The sequence below is a fragment of the Aethalodelphis obliquidens genome, unplaced genomic scaffold (assembly GCF_003676395.1).
Source record: "Aethalodelphis obliquidens isolate GAN/ISIS:26980383/991018 unplaced genomic scaffold, ASM367639v1 scaffold4, whole genome shotgun sequence".
NCBI lineage: Eukaryota > Metazoa > Chordata > Mammalia > Artiodactyla > Delphinidae > Aethalodelphis > Aethalodelphis obliquidens.
The window spans coordinates 34,824,185-34,846,752 of NW_020837948.1; the positions used below are offsets into that span (position 1 = coordinate 34,824,185).

Below are 22,568 nucleotides of genomic sequence, written 5' to 3' on the forward strand. Positions count from 1 at the left end.
CAGTGGAGGCTAACACAACATTGTAAAGCAACTATACGCCAATATAAATTACTAGTAAAAAAAAAAGAGTATGTTAAACACGGGTTCCGTAGTTCAATGAGTTTGGGAAAAGGTGAAAGTTAAAGAGGCGTCTCCATTGCATCACTGTAAAAGTGAATGCATTGTGTGCCTCTTTAGTTAGGGAATATGAAATGTATAGTTCTGAACTTATTGACCAGGAACTCCATTGATATGCTTGTCCCTTTTACCCTGCTTCAACTACTCACTTTACATTTTCTCCTCCAGATTAGTGTTTCAGTGAACAGGCTTTGGAAAAATCTGCTCTATGCTGTCTTATGTCTAAGTATGTGATTTTGAAGCCCTTGTTGAATTTAGAAACTTCCTTATGGCCAGCACCTAGAACAGCGTGTGGTAGATAGTAGGTACCTGAGAAATGTTTGTTGAGTTGTCAAATATATAAATGAACGATTGGATCCCTTCAACGGAGGCATATTAGGAGTCTGATGAATTGTCCTTCTGTAGAAGGCAGTAAGAGTAGGTAATGGCAGATAAAGGCGATCTGGGATTCTCTGTTCACATTTTCCATAAACTTGGCTTTATGGAATAAACATATTCCATAAAGAATTTTCTTTTGGCCACTGACTTGGGAAGAATTGTAAGTTATCAGAGGCAAAAATTATTTGCCATAGATGATCTTTACGGGTAAGATTTTGGATCTGAAAAATTTGCAGTATGAAAAAGGAAGCTAAAATGAGAAGCATATTCAGAAATAGAAGCAAAATGCAGTGATACTCTATTTTTGGTTTTCATCTTAATTACTTGATAAAATATTGATTTCACTATGTATCTACTGTACTTCTAAAGTGGTGATAAAATGTCAGAGTTATTTTTTCATAGACTGTTAGTAGTGATTACCCTTATTTGTCTTCATGTATGAAATAAAAAGAAATGCTCTGGTAGGACATTCAAGCGGACCATAGGCAAAGTTGTGTCTAACCAGGTATAATGTATGGGAGGTAATGATTAAGTAATGCTTTTTGCTTACATCAGAAAGGTTGGTAAAAATGTGGTTTGTGGTAAGAAAGAAATGAGGAAATTCTTTTTTCTTAGTCACTGTTCTTAAAAATGCACAAATAACCAACGTGTGTTTTAATGTATTTTTTCTCTTTTATTTTAATGCTGTTAGCACATCACATTGAGTGAAAGTATGCAGCAATATAGCAGGGATATTAAGGTCAGACAAAACAGTTAAAATTTTTGCTCAAGCACTGTATGATAGAGCTTTGTGACCCTGGACAAGTTTCTTCAACTGTAAATCATGATGGGGATAGTAACTGCTACTTCATAGGAAATTATACACAAATAGTGATAAGGCGGTGCCTGGTGTGAGTAAGTGCTCATTAAATAGTAGCAATGAATAAAAATGATGTTCATGATAATTAAGTAACAGCTATATTAATGTAAAAAAACTGCCTTTCTTGGTTTGTTTACTTATTGTCAATGATAGTTACAAGATAATATGAACAACTAAAAATCTTTCAATATGATACATACTTTTTTTTAGGTGCCACTTGATATTGACATATCCCAAAAGTCTGGCTAAACACTTTCAAAGTAATATATTAGAAAAGGTTTTAATTAGCTATGTTTCCAAGATTGTATTCTTTTTATGAGATAAGAAAATAAATTTATTTGCTGTAGCTCAGATTAATATGGAGCTAATATGTCATTTAATATGACATATTAAATATTGCCTTTTAGATAGCCAAGTTGACTCTTTCTAAATATTTTTAATTTTTTTTCCTAATTTTAAACATGATATGTCCCTTTGCAAGCCAATCAGAAGATAGAAAAATACAAACAAAAATGGAATAGAAGGGAAAAAAATGGAATAAAAAAGTAAGGAAATAAAATTTGTTTATAACAGAGCCTAGATAACACTGTCAGTATTGTTCAGCCTTTTTAATATATACACACATTCACACATGTATTCACAAATAGTTATGCATAATTACACTTTTACATTACATAGTCATTAACACACACTCATGCACACACATTCTCACACCCTCTTACTAACCTTTATACATATTCATACATCTTTACATCACATTTTCACATATACGTTCAAATGCACATTTTTAAAGAAACAAGATTTTGAACTTATGGATATCTACTTTTTTTTAACTTAGAATATATATTGGATATTGTAAATATGAAAAAAGACAAAACTGCAGAATATTTTTTATTTTATTTCATTTTATAGATAATATGTTTAATCAACCCTCCTTTGTTGTGATTTTTATTAATACATTTTATTTTTCTGATTAGAAAAGTTCTACTGGTCATTGCAGACAATTTGGGTAATACTAAGAAGTACAAAGAGAAAAAAACCCAATTCATTATTATTCTTTTCTCAAGGAGAACAACTTTGAGATTGTCTTAATATTTTTATTGTGCCTATTTCTTGTAGAGTTAGTATAATATTTTTCATAGTTTGCAGCATGTGAGCATTCTTATTCTTGCATAGCATTCCACTTTATATTTTAATGATTCTCATAAATATTTACATTTTAAAAGTTTTCCATTATAAGTCATCTCATGATAACATTTTTCTGTTTCAAGATTTTACTATATTTTGGGAGTTATACAGTATTTAACATTTTGGAGTTGGCTTTTTTCATTCAGAATAATTCTGTGAAGACTCATCAGGGTTGAATTTATCAGTTGCTCATTCCTTTTTATTGCTAACTAGTAAGTATTCCATGGTATGGGTTTACCATCGTTTGTTCAACCATTCACCTGCTAAAGGACATTTGGGTTGATCCCAGTTTTTTGGTTATTACAAATAAAGTTATGAACATTTGTGTACAGATTTTTGTGCGAACATACTTTTTAGTTCTCTGGGATGGATGCCTAGGAGTAAAACCAATGGGTCATATGATAGTTCTCTACTTAGTTTATTGAGAAACTACTGTTTTCCAGAGTGTACCAATTTATATTCCCGTCAGCAATGTATGAATGATCCAGTTTATCTGCACCCTTGCCAGCATTTGGTGCTGTCATTATTTTTTGTTTTAGCCATTTTGATAGGTTGTAGTAAAATCTTATTATGCTTTTAATCTGCATTTCCCTAATGGCTAATGGTGTTGAGAATCTTTGCTTGTGCTCATTTGCCATCTGTTTGTCCTTCATGTAATATCTTTTCATGTTTTTTGCCCATGTTCTAACTATATTGTTTACCTTTTACTGTTGAGTTTTGAAAGTTACTTATGTATTCTAAGTACTAGATCTTTGTCAGATAGATGGTTTGAAGATATTTTCATCTCGTCTGTAGCTGGTCCTTTTCAACCTCGTAACAGGGTTTTTCACAGAGCAAATGATTTTAATTTGAGTGGGGTTCAGTTTATCACTTTTTTCCTTCTGTTGTCGAGTCTAAGAATTCTTTACCTAGTCCTAGATCCCAAAGAGTTTCTATTTCTTTTCTTCAAAAAGTTTATCATTTTCCATTTAAACCTGTGATACATTTTGAGTTGATTTGACTCTCTTTATATTTCCAAATAACATTCTCTGTTTACTCCTTTTAAAAACAGAAATGTATAACTAATGTATTTGTCACAATAATCATTACCGGTTGGAAAGGGGAAAATACACAGGAGTCACTGATTCAGAGAAATCCTGAAATCCCACTGGGAAGCTGTCATGCTTGTTCCTTGAGTAAACTCTCCTTCTGCTTCTTGGGAGGGGCTTCATAGTTCATTGTTCTCTGTTGGTCTTTTTTTTTAATTATCCTTGGCTATATTTAAAGAGGGCAAATGGAGAATATATTACTTAGATGCTTAGAAACTGTATCAGCCTGTTTCTTGCCTGTAGAAATTTGGGAACTAAGGGACATTTTAACACTCATTCTGTCATAATCTCTCCTAGAAGAGGCTAATGGTTCATCTGATAGTGCAGATGTTTCAAAAACTAATTGATTCAGATATATGTGCCAATAACCACACACTTAGTTTTGCATTATATCTTGTCTTAACCTCCTGTCTCTCTGAACTTAATTAAGCTTATCAGACTAATGGGAGAGTCATACCCTTAGGTACTTTTCCTTGAGCCATATTTTCCAATTAAAAGTATTTGCTTGGGGCCACCTTAATCCATTCAATGGCATTAACAGGGAGTGGGGCCATAGCCTTGGTTTTATCTACTCCACAGGCTGTTTTAATTAACCTTTGCTGCTCAAAGGCTTTCTGAGTTCTGGAACAAGATAAAGTTCTTACAGCAGGTATGGACAGTGTTTATGACAGTGTTTATGGCAGACAGGGAAGATGTAGGAGGCCTCGGGCAAGTCTCCAATAGGGAAATCCCAGTGAGGACCCCTGGGTTTCTGTAGTAAGACCAAGCTTTTCTGCCTAACTGTTCTCCTTTTGAAAAGCAGCTATTGGTTTGCTCCTTAATGCTGGTAAACAGGATTATGAACACCGTTCAACCTGGACTCCCCATCATGAAGTGTATGTTATCTACTGTAACAAATCATAAAATTAGACATGTGAAAATTAGACATCTCATTGTTGGTAGATGCAGGCAGATTTGGAAGGCACAAATAACTATATAGGCAGGTATCTCATACTACTATCCTGCTTGTTTTTATTGACTTTTACTTCCTTCTTTTTCAATAGAGAAAGGTTATTATAGGCAGAAGTTAGCATGGTCTTACTACAAAAACCGAGATGTCCTTATTAAAAGGATCTCACAGAGTTCCTTGTGGCTGGCTAACAGAGGAGGAAGAGGTGTAGCCTGGCTCACAGTGGGTTTTTGCTGGCACCCACCAAAGATGAACATTTTGAAGAAAAACCCCAGTCAGGCATGTCCCTAAAAGGCAATGGTCAGTGGAAATTCTCTTGACAGAAGGGAAGGCCTGAGGTACAGATTTATATTGATTCATGCACAACACTAATAGATAAGCTGGCCAGTCAGAAGCTTGGAAGAAAACAAAAATGAAAGTTGTTTACAAGGTACGAGGAGTTCCAGCCAAGAGATCTGTAGTATGCTTCTGGGCATGGGCCTAGAATGTAAAGCTATTTTTCCCACATGTTAATACTCACTTGAGGGCATCCTTTGTAGAAGAGGCTCTCAATCAGGAAGAAAAGATGGTCTGTACAGTGAGTGTCAATCGGTGTTTTTCCCCAGCCACTGTGGTGCTTGTGGAATTGTCCCATGTAAAAAAATGGCCATATAGCATAAAAGGAAGCTAAACATGGGTTCCAAAAATGCCCTTTCCCTCATAATGGCTGGTCTAACTACCTGTACTGCAGATTGGTTGCTCAGTTTACCAATTGCAGGGGTTAGTCCTGAGAGCAGTGATTTAGTAACATTCCCTAGGGCAACCACTATACCCCAGGGCAATGAAAAAATATATATCCTGGTTGCAATTTGTCCTCCCAAGACAAGTAAATATTCTAAATATGAATTTATTTTCACTGCCTGCAATACTTCCACCAACACTCAATGTTGTTTGACTTACAAAATGCCTTATTCATTATTATAACCTATACAGCATCACTTCTGATGAAGAAATTCATTTGCAGCAGAATTATGGTAACAAACTTCTGCTCATGAAATTCACTTGTGTGTCTTATTACTATGTACCTCAACACCCAGAAGCCGCTGACTTGGTAGAATAGTGTCTGTTGTGTTATACCTTGCAGAATAAGATTTCCTTCTCTACAGAATATGGTATATGCATTAAATAAGGCAGAAACCATTCTGTGTTGCTGGGTCCTCCATAGCCAGCATACACAGGGTAGTGAACTAGGGCGTGGCAATGGATTGGAGCCTCTTGCTACTGTACCTAAAAATCCACCTACAGAATTTTTGTTTCCTGCCTTGGTCTTCATACAATAATCAACAGGAAGAGAAGATGGTCACTGAACTGACAGAAGTGATGGATCCTCGTTACGAAGGGGAAATTGGGTTGTTTCTAACAGAGGCAAGGAGGAGCGTATTTTGGACTGAGGGAATTCACTCCTGTGCCTCTTAATATCCCCAACCCAATAGTACTTGTTGAAAGGAAAACTGTGGCAATCCAATAGAGACAGAACAGCTGAAGACTTGTAAGAACTTTGTAAAATCCCTCACCAGCTAAGGGATAGGCAGGAGGTAAAGGAAACATGATCTGGATGATAGAAAAAGAAGTGATTACAGACGGGAGCATTATCAAGCTTGTCAGTTGTCTTACTGCTTTATTAGAATAAGCCTCACGGACTATATTGCCGTGCACTTTTGCCTTCCGGCTTCTAGCTGGGTTCAGCCAGTGGGAGTTTGCATGTGGGGAAGAAGGAGGTTCTTGTGCTTATTTCCCTGGTGTGCTCCCCACAAGACCTAGTGTGGGAGTTGCTGTGTGTCTCAACCTAAGGCCACGTTGCTGCAGGGTTTCGGTAACTGCCTAGTAGCACCCACTGTTTGTTCCCTTAACTCTGCCTTTGTAAAAAATCCACCCATAAAACAATCCACATCCATACAAAACTTTTAAATTTGCTTCAGTTATCTCTTTTGTCTGTGTCCTACTGCAACCTTAACTAATACGTAAAAATATCCATATTCTAACTTGAGTATTTTAACAAATATTTTGATTTAAGTAAGTTCCTCCTTACAAATGACTGCTGTTTTGTTTGTTTTTATTTTTACTATTTTTATTTTTTTTGCGGTACGCGGGCCTCTCACTGTTGCTGTCTCTCCTGTTGCGGAGCACAGGCTCCGGACGCGCAGGCTCAGTGGCCATGGCTCGCGGGCCTAGCCGCTCCGCAGCATGTGGGATCTTCCTGGACTGGGGCACGAACCTGTGTCCCCTGAATCGGCAGGCGGAGTCTCAACCACTGCGCCACCAGGGAAGCCCATGACTGCTGTTTTGATGTGAAATTGTGCTAATACTTCATAACAAATTGGGAAACTTTTTATTTTCTTCTCTATATTGGAACAATTTAAATAACACGCAAGGATTGATTTTTTTGATGGAGCTTTGATATAAATTCTCCAGAAAAACCATTTTGGATATGTTGATTTTGAGGTACACTTTTGATTCCCATTTCAATTTATTCCAGAATCATATCTTCATTCAAATTTTATATCATTTATAGTCAATATTTTTATTTTAAGAGATTTTCAAATTTCTTGGTATATGATTATACATAGAATTTTCTAATGTTAAAATTTTTTTATGCATTTGTGGTCATTCCTATTATATTCATGATGTTGGATTCTGGTTTTAGTATCTTTTAATGGGTTAATAGCCTGGTAGGTCAGGAGTTTGTATTTTAGAGACCATAAGGAGGTTGACTGTTAGATCTTATATCAAAAGTTTTTGTCTGTCTTGATAGTCAGAAGCTCTTACAGAAATGTTTTGAATTTACATCCCAAATTATTTAAGTAACTGATTAATTTTACTTTGTCACCGTTAACCATGAGATGAATCTCTTAAAATACATAGGCTCTTAAATCTTAGAGATTTTGAAGTTAATCCAATCCTGACTTTACTCATCGTTAATGAGGAAAATAATAGTATCTCTTTCATAGGAGTTTTTCTGGGGATTAGAGAAGATAATGTATGCCAGTGAAGGACCTTGTATAAGATAAGCACCCCATAAGTATTACTACTATTATTGCTATTAACATAAATGAGGATAAGGTAAAAGTAATGGTAATCAAAACCTAGTGAGTCATACAGGCTTATTGTCACTGAATGAAGAAAGATACTAGTAAATGAAGAAAGGGTTTCCTTTGGACAACTCAGGTGAGAGCTTTTAATAGAAAGTGGAGTTTTAGCTAGACTTGAACAATGGGTATGATATCAGTAGGAAAAGCATATGATATGGTCATTATAGACAAGGAATATATTATTGAATGCTTTTTGTGTTTTAAACTTGATGACTAGAAAATGGATGTTATGAACACATATGGGAAAATCAGGTAGAGAAATTGGTTTTATGGTGAAGATTGTGAATTTTGTTTTAGATTTTGAGGTAGAAATTTGGCATTAGAAATATAACGCTAGAACATAAGACATTGGACGTTCAAAATTGAGATTTGGAGCCATCCTCACAGTTTCTACATCTGTGACAGTATATGTTCACTCCAAAGGAGATGGGTAGTAATAGAAAAGGTGGGAAGCAAAATCCTGAATCTTGGCACTATGAATCATTAAGCAATCATTGATAACACTAACCCTTTAAGATTTATGTCTGTCTATACAGGGGTTACATTTAAAATTTTTAATTATCTAGGAATGTTTTGTTTTACTTGACACCTTTGTCATACTTCAAATCAGTATTTTTCAAAGTGTGTTTTATGGAACACTAGTTCTGTGAGCTGTTAGACATCAATGGAGAAAAAAAGCAACTTGAATATACAATAAATAATGTATAAAACTTTATCATATTACATATAAATGCATGCTTATTAATCTAAGAGGAGAAGTGCTATAGTAGATTGTTTCCCAAACTAATTTGACCAAAGCATCCTTTTGTTTATGGAAATTCTCAGAAGCCTAGGGTTCTAGAAATTATACTTGGGGAAATCTTCCTTTGTACCTCTTTAGATGATGGTTCAGCTCATTAAATTATAGCTCAAAGATCATGGAGTATATATTGAAGGATCAGAGAATAGGAATCAGATTATTAGGCTGTGTTGCAAAATCTGACTATGCATAGCATGTGATTTTGGGCTTCAGTTTCTTCACTGGTAAAATGATTGCAGAAAGTTGTAAAGGCTAGGAAGTGTATGTGAAAGCTTATAGTTTTTTTCCTCTGGAACAATACAATGTGAGTAAAATAGGATAGATTTAATTGTAGTTAAAGATTAATATGTTATTTGGCACAAGGTGTTATTCATTTTTGTGACTTCACTGTTTCTCTTTTTTACATTCATAATTTGATCATTGCCTTTTAGGGAATTTCTTATCCATTCTTATATTATTTAAGTTCTCAGCAGCCTTTTTCACCTGTGTATTCTGAAATCATTTAGAAGTGCTTGTGACACTGGATATATAATATACTGCTCATATTTTCTACCAAGAATATTCTCAAGAGTCCATATGTCTATGAAATTTGGAGTCTCCTCAAAGTCCAGTTTAAGCTCTATCTTGGTGATGACTGTTGATGTCATGTTTCCCTGGCACCCAGTTATGCAGATTGAAGTATATAGATTTACATGCATATTAACATTTTAGGGACATTTTCTTAAACTACATATCTGAGTATTTTGTTCCATGATGTTAGTTTTTTTTTTTCCTCAGATACTTCAATTTTGTGTATGTATGATCTTTGGCCACCTTATATCCTTAGCATTTCCTCTGCTTTTTTTCTTTATCATTCATTTTACTCACTTTTCTAATTTCTGTATTACGTGCCTGTTACTGTGTTTTCTCAATTCGTTCACCCTTGTACCCCTTTCAATTTTATCTTCCTTTCTATGAGATTTTAGTTTTTCCCTTTTACTTTTTTCTCTGAGTTCTACCAGTGCAAGCTTCATATCCTCTTTCTTCCTCTCACCACTTCTTTTCTAAGTTATTTCATTTCTGCTTTGCCATTATGATGTGTTCACATTTTTCACCTGCTCCATGAAAATACTTCTGTGGTCCGTGTCCTAATCTTAATTTTAATGAAAGTATGTTGGTCTTTTTTCTTACAACATCTTTGTATGGATGCCATGATAGGTTTTTTTTTTGAAAAATCACTTTATTGGTTGAGTTAGGTTCCCATGGGAGGTGAGTGATCAGGTCAGCATCCCAGGTGGGTTAGCTGCACAGGCAAAGGCTCTCTCAACTTTTTAGTACCCATAAATAGAGAGTCCTAAATTGTCTGTGAGATTCCTTGTGCTGCCTCTTCCCACCCACGCTATCTATTTTTATGAACCAAAGCAGCCCAAGAATTCCCTGCTGCCACCTGGCCTATCTCCTGTTCCTGTATCAGTTGTCTCAGGCAAGGGAAGTCTGGACTTCTGAGTGTTGCTCCCCACCTTCAAGAAGAGTATTTTTTCCCCCTCTTTCTCAAAGCTGCCACCAGCTGCCTGCCCTTAGGTCCGGACAAGAAGGGTCTTGCCCTGAGCCCTGTGCTTAGAGGGGCCCATATCACAGACACTGAAACTCAAAGATAATTTGTTCTTCTCTTAAAGTTTTGCGAGAAAGATTTTTGCAAGATTGGTACACAGGATAAGTGAACAGAGGTTATAGGAGAGGGAGGTAGGGATGAGCTACCATCTCCAGTCCAGAAGCTGCTACGTAGACTTGGGGACGGTCAAGTTTAAAGAAAAGCAGCAGCTCCTTCTCCCTTTTCAGGGCTGGGGGTTGAATATGGGAAGTGGAGCCAGGGGGAGAAAATTACAGTCACTTCCTGGGAAGAGAGAAAGAGAGGTTGCTTTTCATTAAAGTTAGCCACCTCAAAGTACCTGATGCAGGTAATTAGGCAGACCGGGTTCTCCCAGAAAACAGTGCTTCTCAGGAGGCACGGGCACCTCCTGGAAATACTGTCAGAAAAGTGTGGCTAGGGGAGTGGAATACCATGACTGCAACACCCTTCCCTGCCCCTGGCAGCAAGATGGGCCAGAGGAAAAGTTGGTCTCTTTAAACTTATAGGTGTTGAAGGTAAATGCTTGGCGGGGAGCAGGCTGTGGACCTCTAGGTGAGGGTGAGGGCTGCACTGAGCTTGATATTTAACTTATAAATATTCTGGTATATGGATTTTCTTTTGCCGTTTTGCCTTTAGTTCCTACGCATGTTACTGGGCAGGACTAGACACTGGTTTGTTCATTAAGTAAAATTCTAAGCCTTAATTTTATTGGCAACACTCCTCTGTGTTCATAAACAACATAGAAGCTCCCTCTTGTGGTGTATTGTCAAATCACATGCCTTTAATTTAGCGTTAAGTATTTTGTCAGAATTTTTTTGATTTCACGTTAGAAGTTGAAATTCGAGGTTCAGATAGTTTCCTTAAGCAATAATACCTCAGAATTCACATAGAGGGTAAATCTATCTATCTTGTAAAGCTGTACTGTAGCAGACACAATTTAATAAATTATTTAATATTACTTAAGATGAATAGTCTTCTTTAGGTCCCCATGATGCATCTCTGAATGACTATTTCGTGGTAAACTGAAACGTACCCTCTAGTAAGTGTTTTTTTGGTTTGTTTTTAAAGGAAAGGTTAATTCCATGAGATTTTAAATATGTTAAATATTTGTCTTTTGCCTTTATATTTGGATAAGAGTGTGGCTGAGTGAAAAATTTCTGAGTCATATTATCTTTCACTGATTTTTTTTTGTCATTCCTTTACTGCCTTTATGGGATTAATGTTGCTTTAAAAAAGTCTGATGCCAGCTAAGGGTTTTTTTTTTTTTTTCCTCTGCCTAAGTGACTATCTTTTTTCCTGACTGTTCAAAGAAGTCTTTCTTCATCTTTAAAATTCAGTGACTTTTAGTGTTGAAAGTTCTGCATCAAAATTTCCAGGGTTTTTCTATGCCTTTTAAAATTATAGATCAGTGTTCATTTATTAAGTTTTACCTTTGAATATATATATATATATTCTATTCTGATTGATTATGCATGTTTATTTTCTTTGTCTGAATATCATTTCTATAATTTTTCTCTCTAATCTTTTAAGTCTTAGGTTTTGTTCATTTAATTTTGTTTGTATTTCTCAAGGCTTTTCTGTCTGTCCTTGTAATTCTCACAGTCTCTAGTCTCTCTTGTCCATTGCAATGTGACTTTTATTTCTGTTAGGGGGTGTTTTTCCAGAGTTCTTTCAGCCCACTTTTTTTCCTTTTTTTAAAATCCCTTATCTCACCACATTCATGAGTTTATTAAATCCCTGTTTTCACCTTTTGATTTTAGGAAGCAATTGTTCCTATCACTTTAAAGGATGGCAATATGGTAATCGTTCTGCTATGCATTTGCTTTTCTTCTTTGGTTATTATTTACCTTTGAATGAAGTGAATTATTCCTTGGCCAGCTTTTTGTAAGATGTTTGTATTAACTTTCTTTTGCTGCATAGCATATTACGCAAACTTACCAACTTGAAAAAGCACAAATATGTTATCTTACACACTCCATAGTTCAAGAGTCTGGCACAGCTCTGGGTTCTCTGCTTAGAGTCTCAAACTCAGGGTGTCAGCTGGCTGCATTCTCATTTGAGGCTCTAGAGAATTCTTTTCCAAGCTTATTAAACTGTTGTGAAATATCAGTTTCTTGTAATTGTTGAACCGAGATCGCCATTTCCTTGACGATTGTCAGTGGGGGTTGCTGTCAGCTCCTAGAAGCTCCCCACATTCCATCTTCAAAGGCAGCAAAAGTTCACAGAGCCCCTTTGCTTTAAATTTCTCTCATTGCTTCTGCTAGCCACAGAAAGCTTTCTGCTTTTAAAGTGCTCATGTGATTAGATTGTTGAGCACAGCCAGATAATCTCCTTTCTGACTAATTCAAAATCAACCGATTAGTAACTTAAGTTAGTTAATTAGTAAGGTGAACTTACTCTGCAGAATCCCTTTTGCCACTGTAACAGAATTAGGTGTGATGTTGTCATATTCACAGTCCCAGGAATTAGGATGGGGAATCTTGGGGACCATTTTAGAGTCCTGCATAACATAGTATGCACGCAGGAGAGGGACTGGAACTCTGTCTGGACAAGTGGGGATTTTCTCTGGTTGAGACAGATGTTCCTTCTGAATAAATTATTTAGCTTTTATTTCTTCCCCACATAGAAAGATTGCTGTTCAGATTTAGAATTTTTCTCTGACACCATGCCTCTATGACATACTGTTCCTTGTTCCGTCCCACCTTGCTTGCTTCTCAATGATGCTAGGTAGACAAGTATTCTTCATACAAGATGTTCACATTTATTTCTAAGTGTATTTAGTTGATCTTTCTTACTATACATTGGTATTTCTACCATCATGTCATCTAACTTATGCATGTGAAGCTAACTTATTTTTTTGTATATTCTTTTTTTATCTCTTTCAAAATTAATTTTATGTTTTACTACTTTACTAAATTCCTTTATTGTTTTTAGTAGTTTTTCCATTGGTTCTGGAACCAATTAAGTGTTCCAAAAAGACAATTATAATTTCTGCAAATAGAAATTGTTTTACCTCTTGATTTCCAATTCATAGGCCTCTAGTTCCTTTCCCTTTCCTTCCAATACAATATGAAAAGTTGCAGAGTTAGGGCACATCCTTGTCTTACTCCTGATTTTAGCAGTCTGTATGTGTGCATATACATACATGTGTATGTATACACACTTATATGTTTGATCATGTTAAAGAAATGTCTATTCCTATTTTATGTTGACATTTGTCAGTTTTCTACTTGAAATCTATGAAACTGATCATTTGATTTTTCTAATTAGATCTAATATGTTAAATTTTAATAGACTTCCTAATGTGCTTCTTTAAAAAGACATGCTGTATTTTTCATATATGTTGTTGGATTTTGTTGCTAATATTTTGTTTATGATTTTTTTGCGTTGATATTCAGGTATGAGATTGGTCTATCGTTTTCTTCGGTGTTGTTAATCTTTTTCACATGTTATTATCAATTTGTAATCAGTAAAAATATTTTGGTAATTTTTATCTTGTTTCTATGTTCTGGAATAGATTAAGTAGTGTTAAGTTTATCATTTATTATTATTGTCATGATTATTATTTAATATATAAAGTTTTGGTAAAATTCATCTCTGAAAGTATCTGGGCTTGGTAATTAACCATTTTAGATTTTCAAATTAATATGCTAGTAATTTGTTCTAAGTAGTCTCTTGTGATTTTTAAAAAATTTCTTCTCTTCATAGTTTATTTCCTTTTTTCATGTATTATTTGTATATATGTAATTTCTCCTCATTATGTTAGCTAGTGGTTTATTTTACTGATTATTTCAAAGGATTTATTTTTGTGTGAATTTTATTATTACATTTTATTAATCAGATTTCTATTCCTTTGTTAATTCTTTCTTTTTTTTAAATTAAATTAATTTTGTTATTTATTTTTGGCTTCATTGGGTCTTCGTTGCTGCACACAGGCTTTCTCTAGTTGTGGCGAGCGGGGACTACTCTTCCCTTGCGATGCGCAGGCTTCTCATTGTGGTGGCTTCTCTTGTTGTGGAGCACGGGCTCTAGGCGTGTGGGCTTCAGTAGTTGTGGCTCATGGGCTCTAGAGCGCAGGCTCAGTAGTTGTGGCACATGGGCTTAGTTGCTCTGTGGCATGTGGGATCTTCCTGGACCAGGGCTCAAACCCGGGTCTCCTGCATTGGCAGGCGGAATCTAAACCACTGCACCACCAGGGAAGTCCCCCCTTTGTTAATTCTTTATTGCTTTTTATTAGAGATGCCTCTTAATTGCTTGCTTTTTTCAGTATTTCTTTTTCCTAGATATTCTTTTGCATGTTATCTTCTCCATCGCTATTCTATGATAAACTCATCTAGTGCCAGTGGTGTTAGTGCTGGGGGCAACTCATTAATGTGCAATTTATTTTTATATGTTTTTTATTTTGACTTCTTTTTTTGGGGGTCTTTTTTTGTTTCAATGAGATGGTTTTCTTATAAGAACCACTTTAGTTATAGCATATAAATTTCGATGTGGTTTGTTTCTAGTATCATTTCTGAGAAATTTTGTAATTATAATTTTTTGATCAAAGAATAGTTTAATAGAGTTTTTTAATTTTTTTGAATTCCATATAGAAGGGCCTTTTCATTTTCTGTTGTCTTAAAAGTATCTAGCTTTTTTTTTTTTCCATTTTGGTCATAGAGTATTATTGTTGTTTACTCTTTGGATTGTATACTGATATTTTTGTTGCATAATATTTGGTCAGGTTTTTTTAGAATTGTCCATGGTACCTAAAAATGGAAGACACAATTTTATAAGAGAGTAGAATTTGACATGTTTCCCTAAATTCAGTGGTACTAATTATACTGTTTAGGCCTGCTCTATTGTTGCTTATTTTTAACAATTTGCTGTTTTGGACTGGGAAAGATGAAAATTAGTTTGCTGTTTTAACTTTTTATGTCTATTTTTGCATTTCTGGTAGTATCTGCTTAATAAAAATTGCTGCTGTATATTTATATTATTTATTTATTTATTTTTAATTTTTATGAAAGTTTAAGCCTTTATCTGTACTTGGCTGTTTTATTCTATACTTTAAAAAATATTAATAAACTTGCCTTTTTAGAACAGTTTTAGATTTACAGAAAAATTGTGAAGATAGTATAGTTTCCATATATACCACAACCATTTTCCCCTATTATTAACATCTTACTTTGTATGCTACATTTCTTATGATTAATGAATTAATATTGGTACGTCATTTATTAAATTTTCTACTTGTTAACTGAAGTCCAAACTTTATGTAGATCTACTTAGTTTTACCTAGTTTCCTTTTTCTATTTTAGGATCTGATCCAGTATACCTTATTACATTTAGTTGTCATGTCCCTTTGGCTCTTTGTGACTGTGATAATTTCTCAGAGTTTTCTCTTTTTTTTTTGATGACCATAGAAGTTTTGAGGAGTGCTGGTCAGATATTTTGTAAAATGTCCCTCAGCTGGGATTTGTCTGATGTTTTTCCTGTGATTAGACTGGCTTTATAGGATTTTCAGGGGGAGGACCACACAGGCAAAATGCCATTTTCATCACATCATATGAAGGGTACATGCTATCAACATCACTTATCACTCTTGATGAAAACCTTGATCACCTGACTCAGGTAGTATTTTTCAGGTTAATCCATTGTGAAGTAACTCTTTTCCTCCTTTCTATACTATATGATTTGGAAGAAAGTCACTATGTGCACCCAACATTTCAGAAGTGGAGTGTTATGTGCCATCTCTTTGAGGATGCAGTATCTACATAAATTACTCGGAGTTATTCTGCATTAGACATTTGTCTCTTCTCCCACATTTATTTATTTATTCAATTATTTTTTTTCAGTGTGGCTGCATGGATTTATATTTTACATTAGATTATAATCCAATGCAACTTTATTTCGTTGCTCAAATTATTCCAGCTTTGTCTACCTGGAGTTTTTTCGGTTGGCTCCTGTGTACCTTTGACATACCTCCATCATTGCAGATATTTTTGTTTGTTTTCCTTATTTTCTTGCACTCTGAGGTGCTGCAGGCTCATCCTATATATTTCCTGCTCCAGTCCTAAAATCAGCTATTTCTCCAGTGGGCCCTGGTTTCTTTAATTACGGAATGGGAAATAACTTTATCATCTAGAATACAGTGATTATATATAGTTACTTTTGCCTTTAGTCTTGCAGACTCCACTCATTCCAAAGTTACTTAGGTCAGCACCCTTACCCCCACTCTCCTTAGTGAGGTTGTTTCATATATTTGTATTACAGTTAGATCCTTTTGTCACATTCTGCCTTTCCTCCTGGAAACTTTTGGCCTCAAATGATTTTTAAAAGTTTGTGTAGAGTTCACTCTTTGTACTATAAAGTTCAATGTATTTTGGCAAATACTAGTCAAATATATGACTAGTGTCGTATATCCACAATCAAACCATCATATAGAAGAGTTTCACTACCCTAAAAAAAATCCTGTGGTGGTTCATCTGTTCAACCCTCCCTCCCCTCTTCCCTTGGCAACTATTTCTATGGTTTTACTTTTCCAGATTGTCATATATTTGGAATTATAAAGTATGTATCCTTTGTGGACTGGATTCTTTCACTTAGCAATAAACATTTAAGATACATCCATGCCTTTCTGTGGCTTGACATCTCATTATCAATTTTTATCAATTCTAGGAAAAGTAAAAGAAGGAAATTATTCAGAAGTAATGCAGAGAGAGTAATATATTGGATACAGTAGTTTTAATAAGTAGATCTTAGGCCTTGTTTATTTGGGAAAAATGATAAAATTAGATCTGTTAACTGTTACAGCCTTTCATGTAGTACTGTAAAATGGGATATAGCCGGGCTAAAATATTGATACCCACAAACCTTAGACAGCTGAAGTACTTAAAACAGATCTGTGGAGAGGGACTGCAAAGATCAGTGACATGAAACTGATTATCCAGAAATAAACCCATACATAGGAAATGTAACAAAATATGTACTCTTTGGTTAATCCAACACAATGCTATAATCCCTGTCTTTCCCACTAAAATATATTACATATGAATTAAAAAATAAAGTAGTAAAAATGCTAGGATAAAACCCAACATAAATAACTTTATATGTAATCATGGAGAAAGGGAAGACTTTTATAAGTCAGATATCAAACTCAGAAGCTCTGAAGTAAATTTGAGAAGTTAGTTCACAGAAAAACATGCAGGTGGCCAATAAACATACAGAAAAATGCTTAAGTTCACTGAAGATTTTTTCAAAAGTGTTGCTGCATTGCTAATGGGAATGCATATATTTATAACTCTTTGTTATGGCAACTTGGCAAATCAAATATAAATATTTATACACGTTGACCCGGCAGTTCCACTTTTTGGAACCTGTCATACGATAGGCTTGCACAAATATGCCAAGATAAATTTTAAAAATATTCATCACAACATTGTTTTGACCTGAATGTATGTATAATATAATATTAATAATATATGTTATATTATTATTAAATAGAAGTTGGGAGGGAGATGCAAGAGGGAGGGGATATGGGGATATATGTATGCATATAGCTGATTCACTTTGTTATACAGCAGAAACTAACACAACACTGTAAAACAATTATACTCCAATAAAGATGTTAAAAAGAAAGCATACAAGCAAACTTAAAAAAAAAAATAGAAGTTGTGGACTTGGTAAATAAATCACATTTATGCTGTGGAATATTATAACAGTGCCAACAAAGAAATTTAAATACAGCTTTAAGTTCCAACATCAAGGATTTCTAGGACATAAAAAGTGAAAACTGGAAGTTGTTGAAAATAAGGATAGTATGTTTCGTATGATCATACATATGTAAAAATGTAAATGGATATAAAACATGTGAATGTGTGAGAAAATGTCTGAAAAATGCTCGAAGGAACTGTTAACAGGGGTTATTGCCTTCATCTAAGTGACATGGGAGAGCATAAATAGAGGCAGGCAGAGGTAAGGGAGAGCTTGGATTTTTTCTTGGTATTCTTCTGTTTTATTTAAAATTTATTTAAACAAGTAGGTTGAAACCCATTGATTACTTCCTCTGGGAGAAACAAAAAAACACCAAAACCCCACAGAATACTCTTACAATCAAAAAGTCTACCAGATTACTACAGAAAGATATTTTCCTAAAGGCAATTTACCTATTATAAAAAGGAAATAGGAGAAAATAGTAAACCAATAATGCATGTACGTATGTTCAGTTTTGCAAAATGAACAATTTGCAAATAACAAAGCAAATAATAAGAGATTGTTAGTCTAATCTACTACCTCCAGGAAAGTGAATATTGAAACCAAGAATTATAATTCAAATGTTTGACATGACCAGGGAAATATCACAGATAATGCAGACCTAGCCCAGTTATAAATATAAATAAATTATCTGCCAAAATATCCATCAACCTCTTATAACATGAATATATACAGTATTATAGAGTATATTTTAAATACAAAATTTAAAATATATATTTTTATGCATAGAATTTGCATCTGAAAATTTGATGACAGTGAACCAGTTAAAGAATATTCAGGATTGGTGCTTTAGGGGCCTATGTCTCATCAATCAGGAAATAATAAATCTTGATCTGATATCAAGGAAATGAAAATAGAATTAGCTGAGGCCATTGTTAAAATGAAAATTCCTGGATACTACACCAGATTCAAAGGGAAAGGGTTGGAAATATATTTTTAACAAATCTCTTAGTTCATTAATATTATATGATGAGTTTAGGAAATATGGATTTACTTTAATACCCAGGCTTTGAATGTGATTTTTTTTTTTTTTTGCGGTACACGGGCCTCTCACTGTTGTGCCCTCTCCTGTTGTGGAGCACAGGCTCCGGACGCGCAGGCTCAGCAGCCATGGCTCACAGGCCTAGCCGCTCCGCGGCATGTGGGATCTTCGCGGACCGGGGCACAAACCTGTGTCCCCTGCATTGGCAGGTGGACTCTCAACCACTGCGCCACCAGGGAAGCCACTGAATGTGATTTTTTAAAAAGATTTTAATCAAATCCTAAAGATAACTATTTCTCAGGTATCTAAATTGGAAAGGAAGAGGTAAAATTATCATTATATGCAGATGACATGATATGATATATAGAAAACCCTAAAGACTCCACACAAAAACCACTAGAACTGGTAAAAGAATTCAGCAAGGTAGCAGGATACAAGTTTAACATACAGAAATCTGTTGCATTTCTTTACACTAACAATAAAATATCAGAAAGGGAAAGTAAAAAGACAATCCCTTTTAAAATTGCATTAAAAATATATAATACTTAGGAATAAACCTAACAAAGGAGGTGAAAGACTTATATGCTGAGAACTATGAAACATTGGTAAAGAAAACTGAAGATAATTTAAAGAAATGGAAAGATATCCCATGCTCTTGGACTGGAAGAATTAATATTGTTAAAGTGGCCATATTACACAAAGCAGTCTATAGATTTAATGCAATCCCTATCAAATTACCCATGACATTTTTCACAGAACTAGAACAAATAATACTAAAATTTATACAGAACCATGAAAGACCCAGAATTGTCAAAGCAATTCTGAGGAAAAAGAACAAAGCTGGAGGCATAACCCTCGCAGACTTCAGACAATACTACAAAGCTACAGTAATGAAAACAGTGTTGTATTGTCACAAAAACAGACATGGATCAGTGGAACAGAAAGGAGACCCCAGGAAAAAACCCACACACCTAAAGTCAATTAATCTTTGACAAAGGAGGCAAGAATATACAATGGGAAAAAGACAGTCTCTTTGGCAAGTGGTGTTGGGAAAGCTGGACAGCCACATATAAATAAATGAAGTTAGAACACTCCCTCACACCATACACAAAAATAAACTCAGAATGGCTTAAAGACTTAATTACGAAACATGACACCATAAAACTCCTAGAAGAGAACATAGACAAAACATTCCCTAACATAAATTGTTGCAATGTTTTCTTAGGTCAGTCTCCCAAGGCAACAGAAATAAAAGCAGAAATAAACAAATGGGACCTAATCAAACGTATAAGCTTTTGCACAGCAAAGGAAACCGTAAACAAGACGAAAAGACAACCTACAGACTGGGAGAAAATATTTGCAAATGATGTGACCAACAAGGGCTTAATTTCCAAAATATATGAACAGCTCATACAACTCAATAACAAAAAAAACAACCCAATCAGAAAATGGGCAGAAGACCTAAATACGCATTTCTCCAAAGAAGACATACACATGGCCAATAGGTTTATGAAAAGATGCTCAATATCACTAATTATTAGAGAAATACAAATCAAAACTACAATGAGGTATCACCTCACACTGGTTAAAATGGCCATCATTAAAAAATCTACAAATATCAAGTGCTGGAGAGGGTGTGGTGAAAAGGGAACCCTCTTACACTGTTGGTGGGAATGTAAATTGGTGCAGCCACTGTGGAAACAGTATGAAGTTTCCTTAAAAAACTAAAAACAGAGTTGCCACATGATCTAGCAGTCCCATTCATGGGCATATATTCAGAGAAAACTCTAATTTGAAAAGATACATGTACCCCAGTGTTAATAGCAGCACCATTTACAATAGCCAAGACGTGGAAGCAACATAAATGTACATTGATGGATGAATGGATAAAGAAGACTCAATACATAAAATGGAATACTACTCAGCCATAAAAAATAATGAAATACTGCCATTTGCAGTAACATGGATGGACCTAGAGATTACCATAGTAAGTGCAGTAAGCCAGAGAGAGAAAGATGAGTACCGTATGATATCATTTATATGTGGAATCTAAAATACAATACAAATGAACTTATTTATAAAACAGAAACAGACTCACAGACATAGAAAACAAACCTAGGGTTACCCCCCTTAGGGAAAGCGGGTGGGGGAGAGATAAATTAAGAGTTTGGGATTAGCAGATACAATCTATATAAAAATAGATAAACAAAAAGGTCCTACTGTATAGCACAGGGAGCTAAATACATTCAATATCCTGTAATAAACCATAATGGAAAAGAATATGAAAAAGAATATATATATATATGTGTATAACTGAGTCACTTTGCTAAACACCAGAAACTAACACAACATTGTAAATCTACTTCAATAAAAGGAAAAAAAGAAAAAAATAGATAACAATTTTTCCTTTTAAAATATTCAAAAAAACATCCTATGGACCCAAAGATTGCTTCAAAATATAAATGTAATAAAATAGTTTGACCTGTAAAAAAGAAGGACATAACTTCTAAATATTACTGCTTTGTAGTGAATATTTTAAAAAATTAATTAATTTTTGTCTGCGTTGGGTCTTTGTTGCTGTGCGCGGGCTTTCTCTAGTTGCAGCGAGCGTTGGCTATTCTTGGTTGCGGTGCACAGGCTTCTCATTGCAGTGGCTTCTCTTGTTGCAGATCATGGGCTCTAGGCTCACGGGCTTCAGTAGTTATGGCACGTGGGCTCAGTAATTGTGGCTCACGGGCTCTAGAGTGCAGGCTCAGTAGTTGTGGTGCACGGGCTTTGTTGCTCAGCGGCATGTGGGATCTTCCCAGATCAGGGCTCGAACCTGTGTCCCCTGCATTGGCAGGCAGATTCTTAACCACTGTGCCACCATGGGAGTCTCATGTAGTGAATATTGAGAATTACTGTTTTGGCCAAAATATCCTATAGTCTAAGTACACTTTTCAAATGTGTTTAAGATGCTGATTGATAAAATCAATATAGTGGTAACAAAAAAAAAATCTTTTTAAAGAAAAAATCAATACGGTGGTCATACTGTATTTATGACTTGTAAAAATATCAAGTGTAGTGTTTTTTTTCCCTTCAATTTGAAAACTGTCCTTCCCTGGCACCACTTAATTCACTTGTGTTTACACAATTTGTTAATTTTGGTTCTTAAGTAATGTTTCTCAGTTTTGTTCTGTATTTTCTAAATTTTGATGTAATGTTTCATAAATTTTTTTTAATAATGTATGTATTTTTAAATATTTTAAGTATAATCAAAGTGAAGTGATTGGAAGAAATAAGGAAGGTTATGTTAGGCAAGTATAATTTGTAAGATGTTTAAATTATTAGCTAAAATTTTGATAAATTCACAATTTTTTTTCCCCTAAAGATACATGCTTAACAGCAAAGAATAAAACCACCTGTACTGCTTCAAGTTCTTCACTTTTCTACTACTTGTATGTCTTTATTTTGGGACAACTATTGCTGGGAACAGGAGGAACTCCTCTTTATACCCTAGGAACAGCCTTTATTGATGATTCTGTGCCCACCCACAAATCTTCTCTCTATATAGGTAAGTTTGCTCTGTAATGTTAATGTCTCGGTGTCATTTTATCTTATTGCTTGTTTAATTTATAAGTAAAACATAACATACACTTATTAAGAAGTTATGATTTCATAGGTATTTACATTTGGTAAATGCAATATTACTTTTTTTGTTTATATGCTGATGTATC

The 22,568-nt window shown here is 34.7% G+C and overlaps 1 protein-coding gene across 1 annotated transcript in view; it reads left to right on the forward strand.

Annotated features, from left to right (window-relative positions):
• The window catches only part of SLCO4C1 (solute carrier organic anion transporter family member 4C1), a 63,491-nt gene that overhangs the window by 12,683 nt on the left and 28,240 nt on the right, over window positions 1-22,568 (forward strand). Inside the window, exon 3 of the mRNA XM_027100535.1 lies at window positions 22,223-22,405. Within this exon, the coding sequence (XP_026956336.1) occupies window positions 22,223-22,405 (183 nt within the window). The remainder of the gene's footprint in view (window positions 1-22,222; window positions 22,406-22,568) is intronic.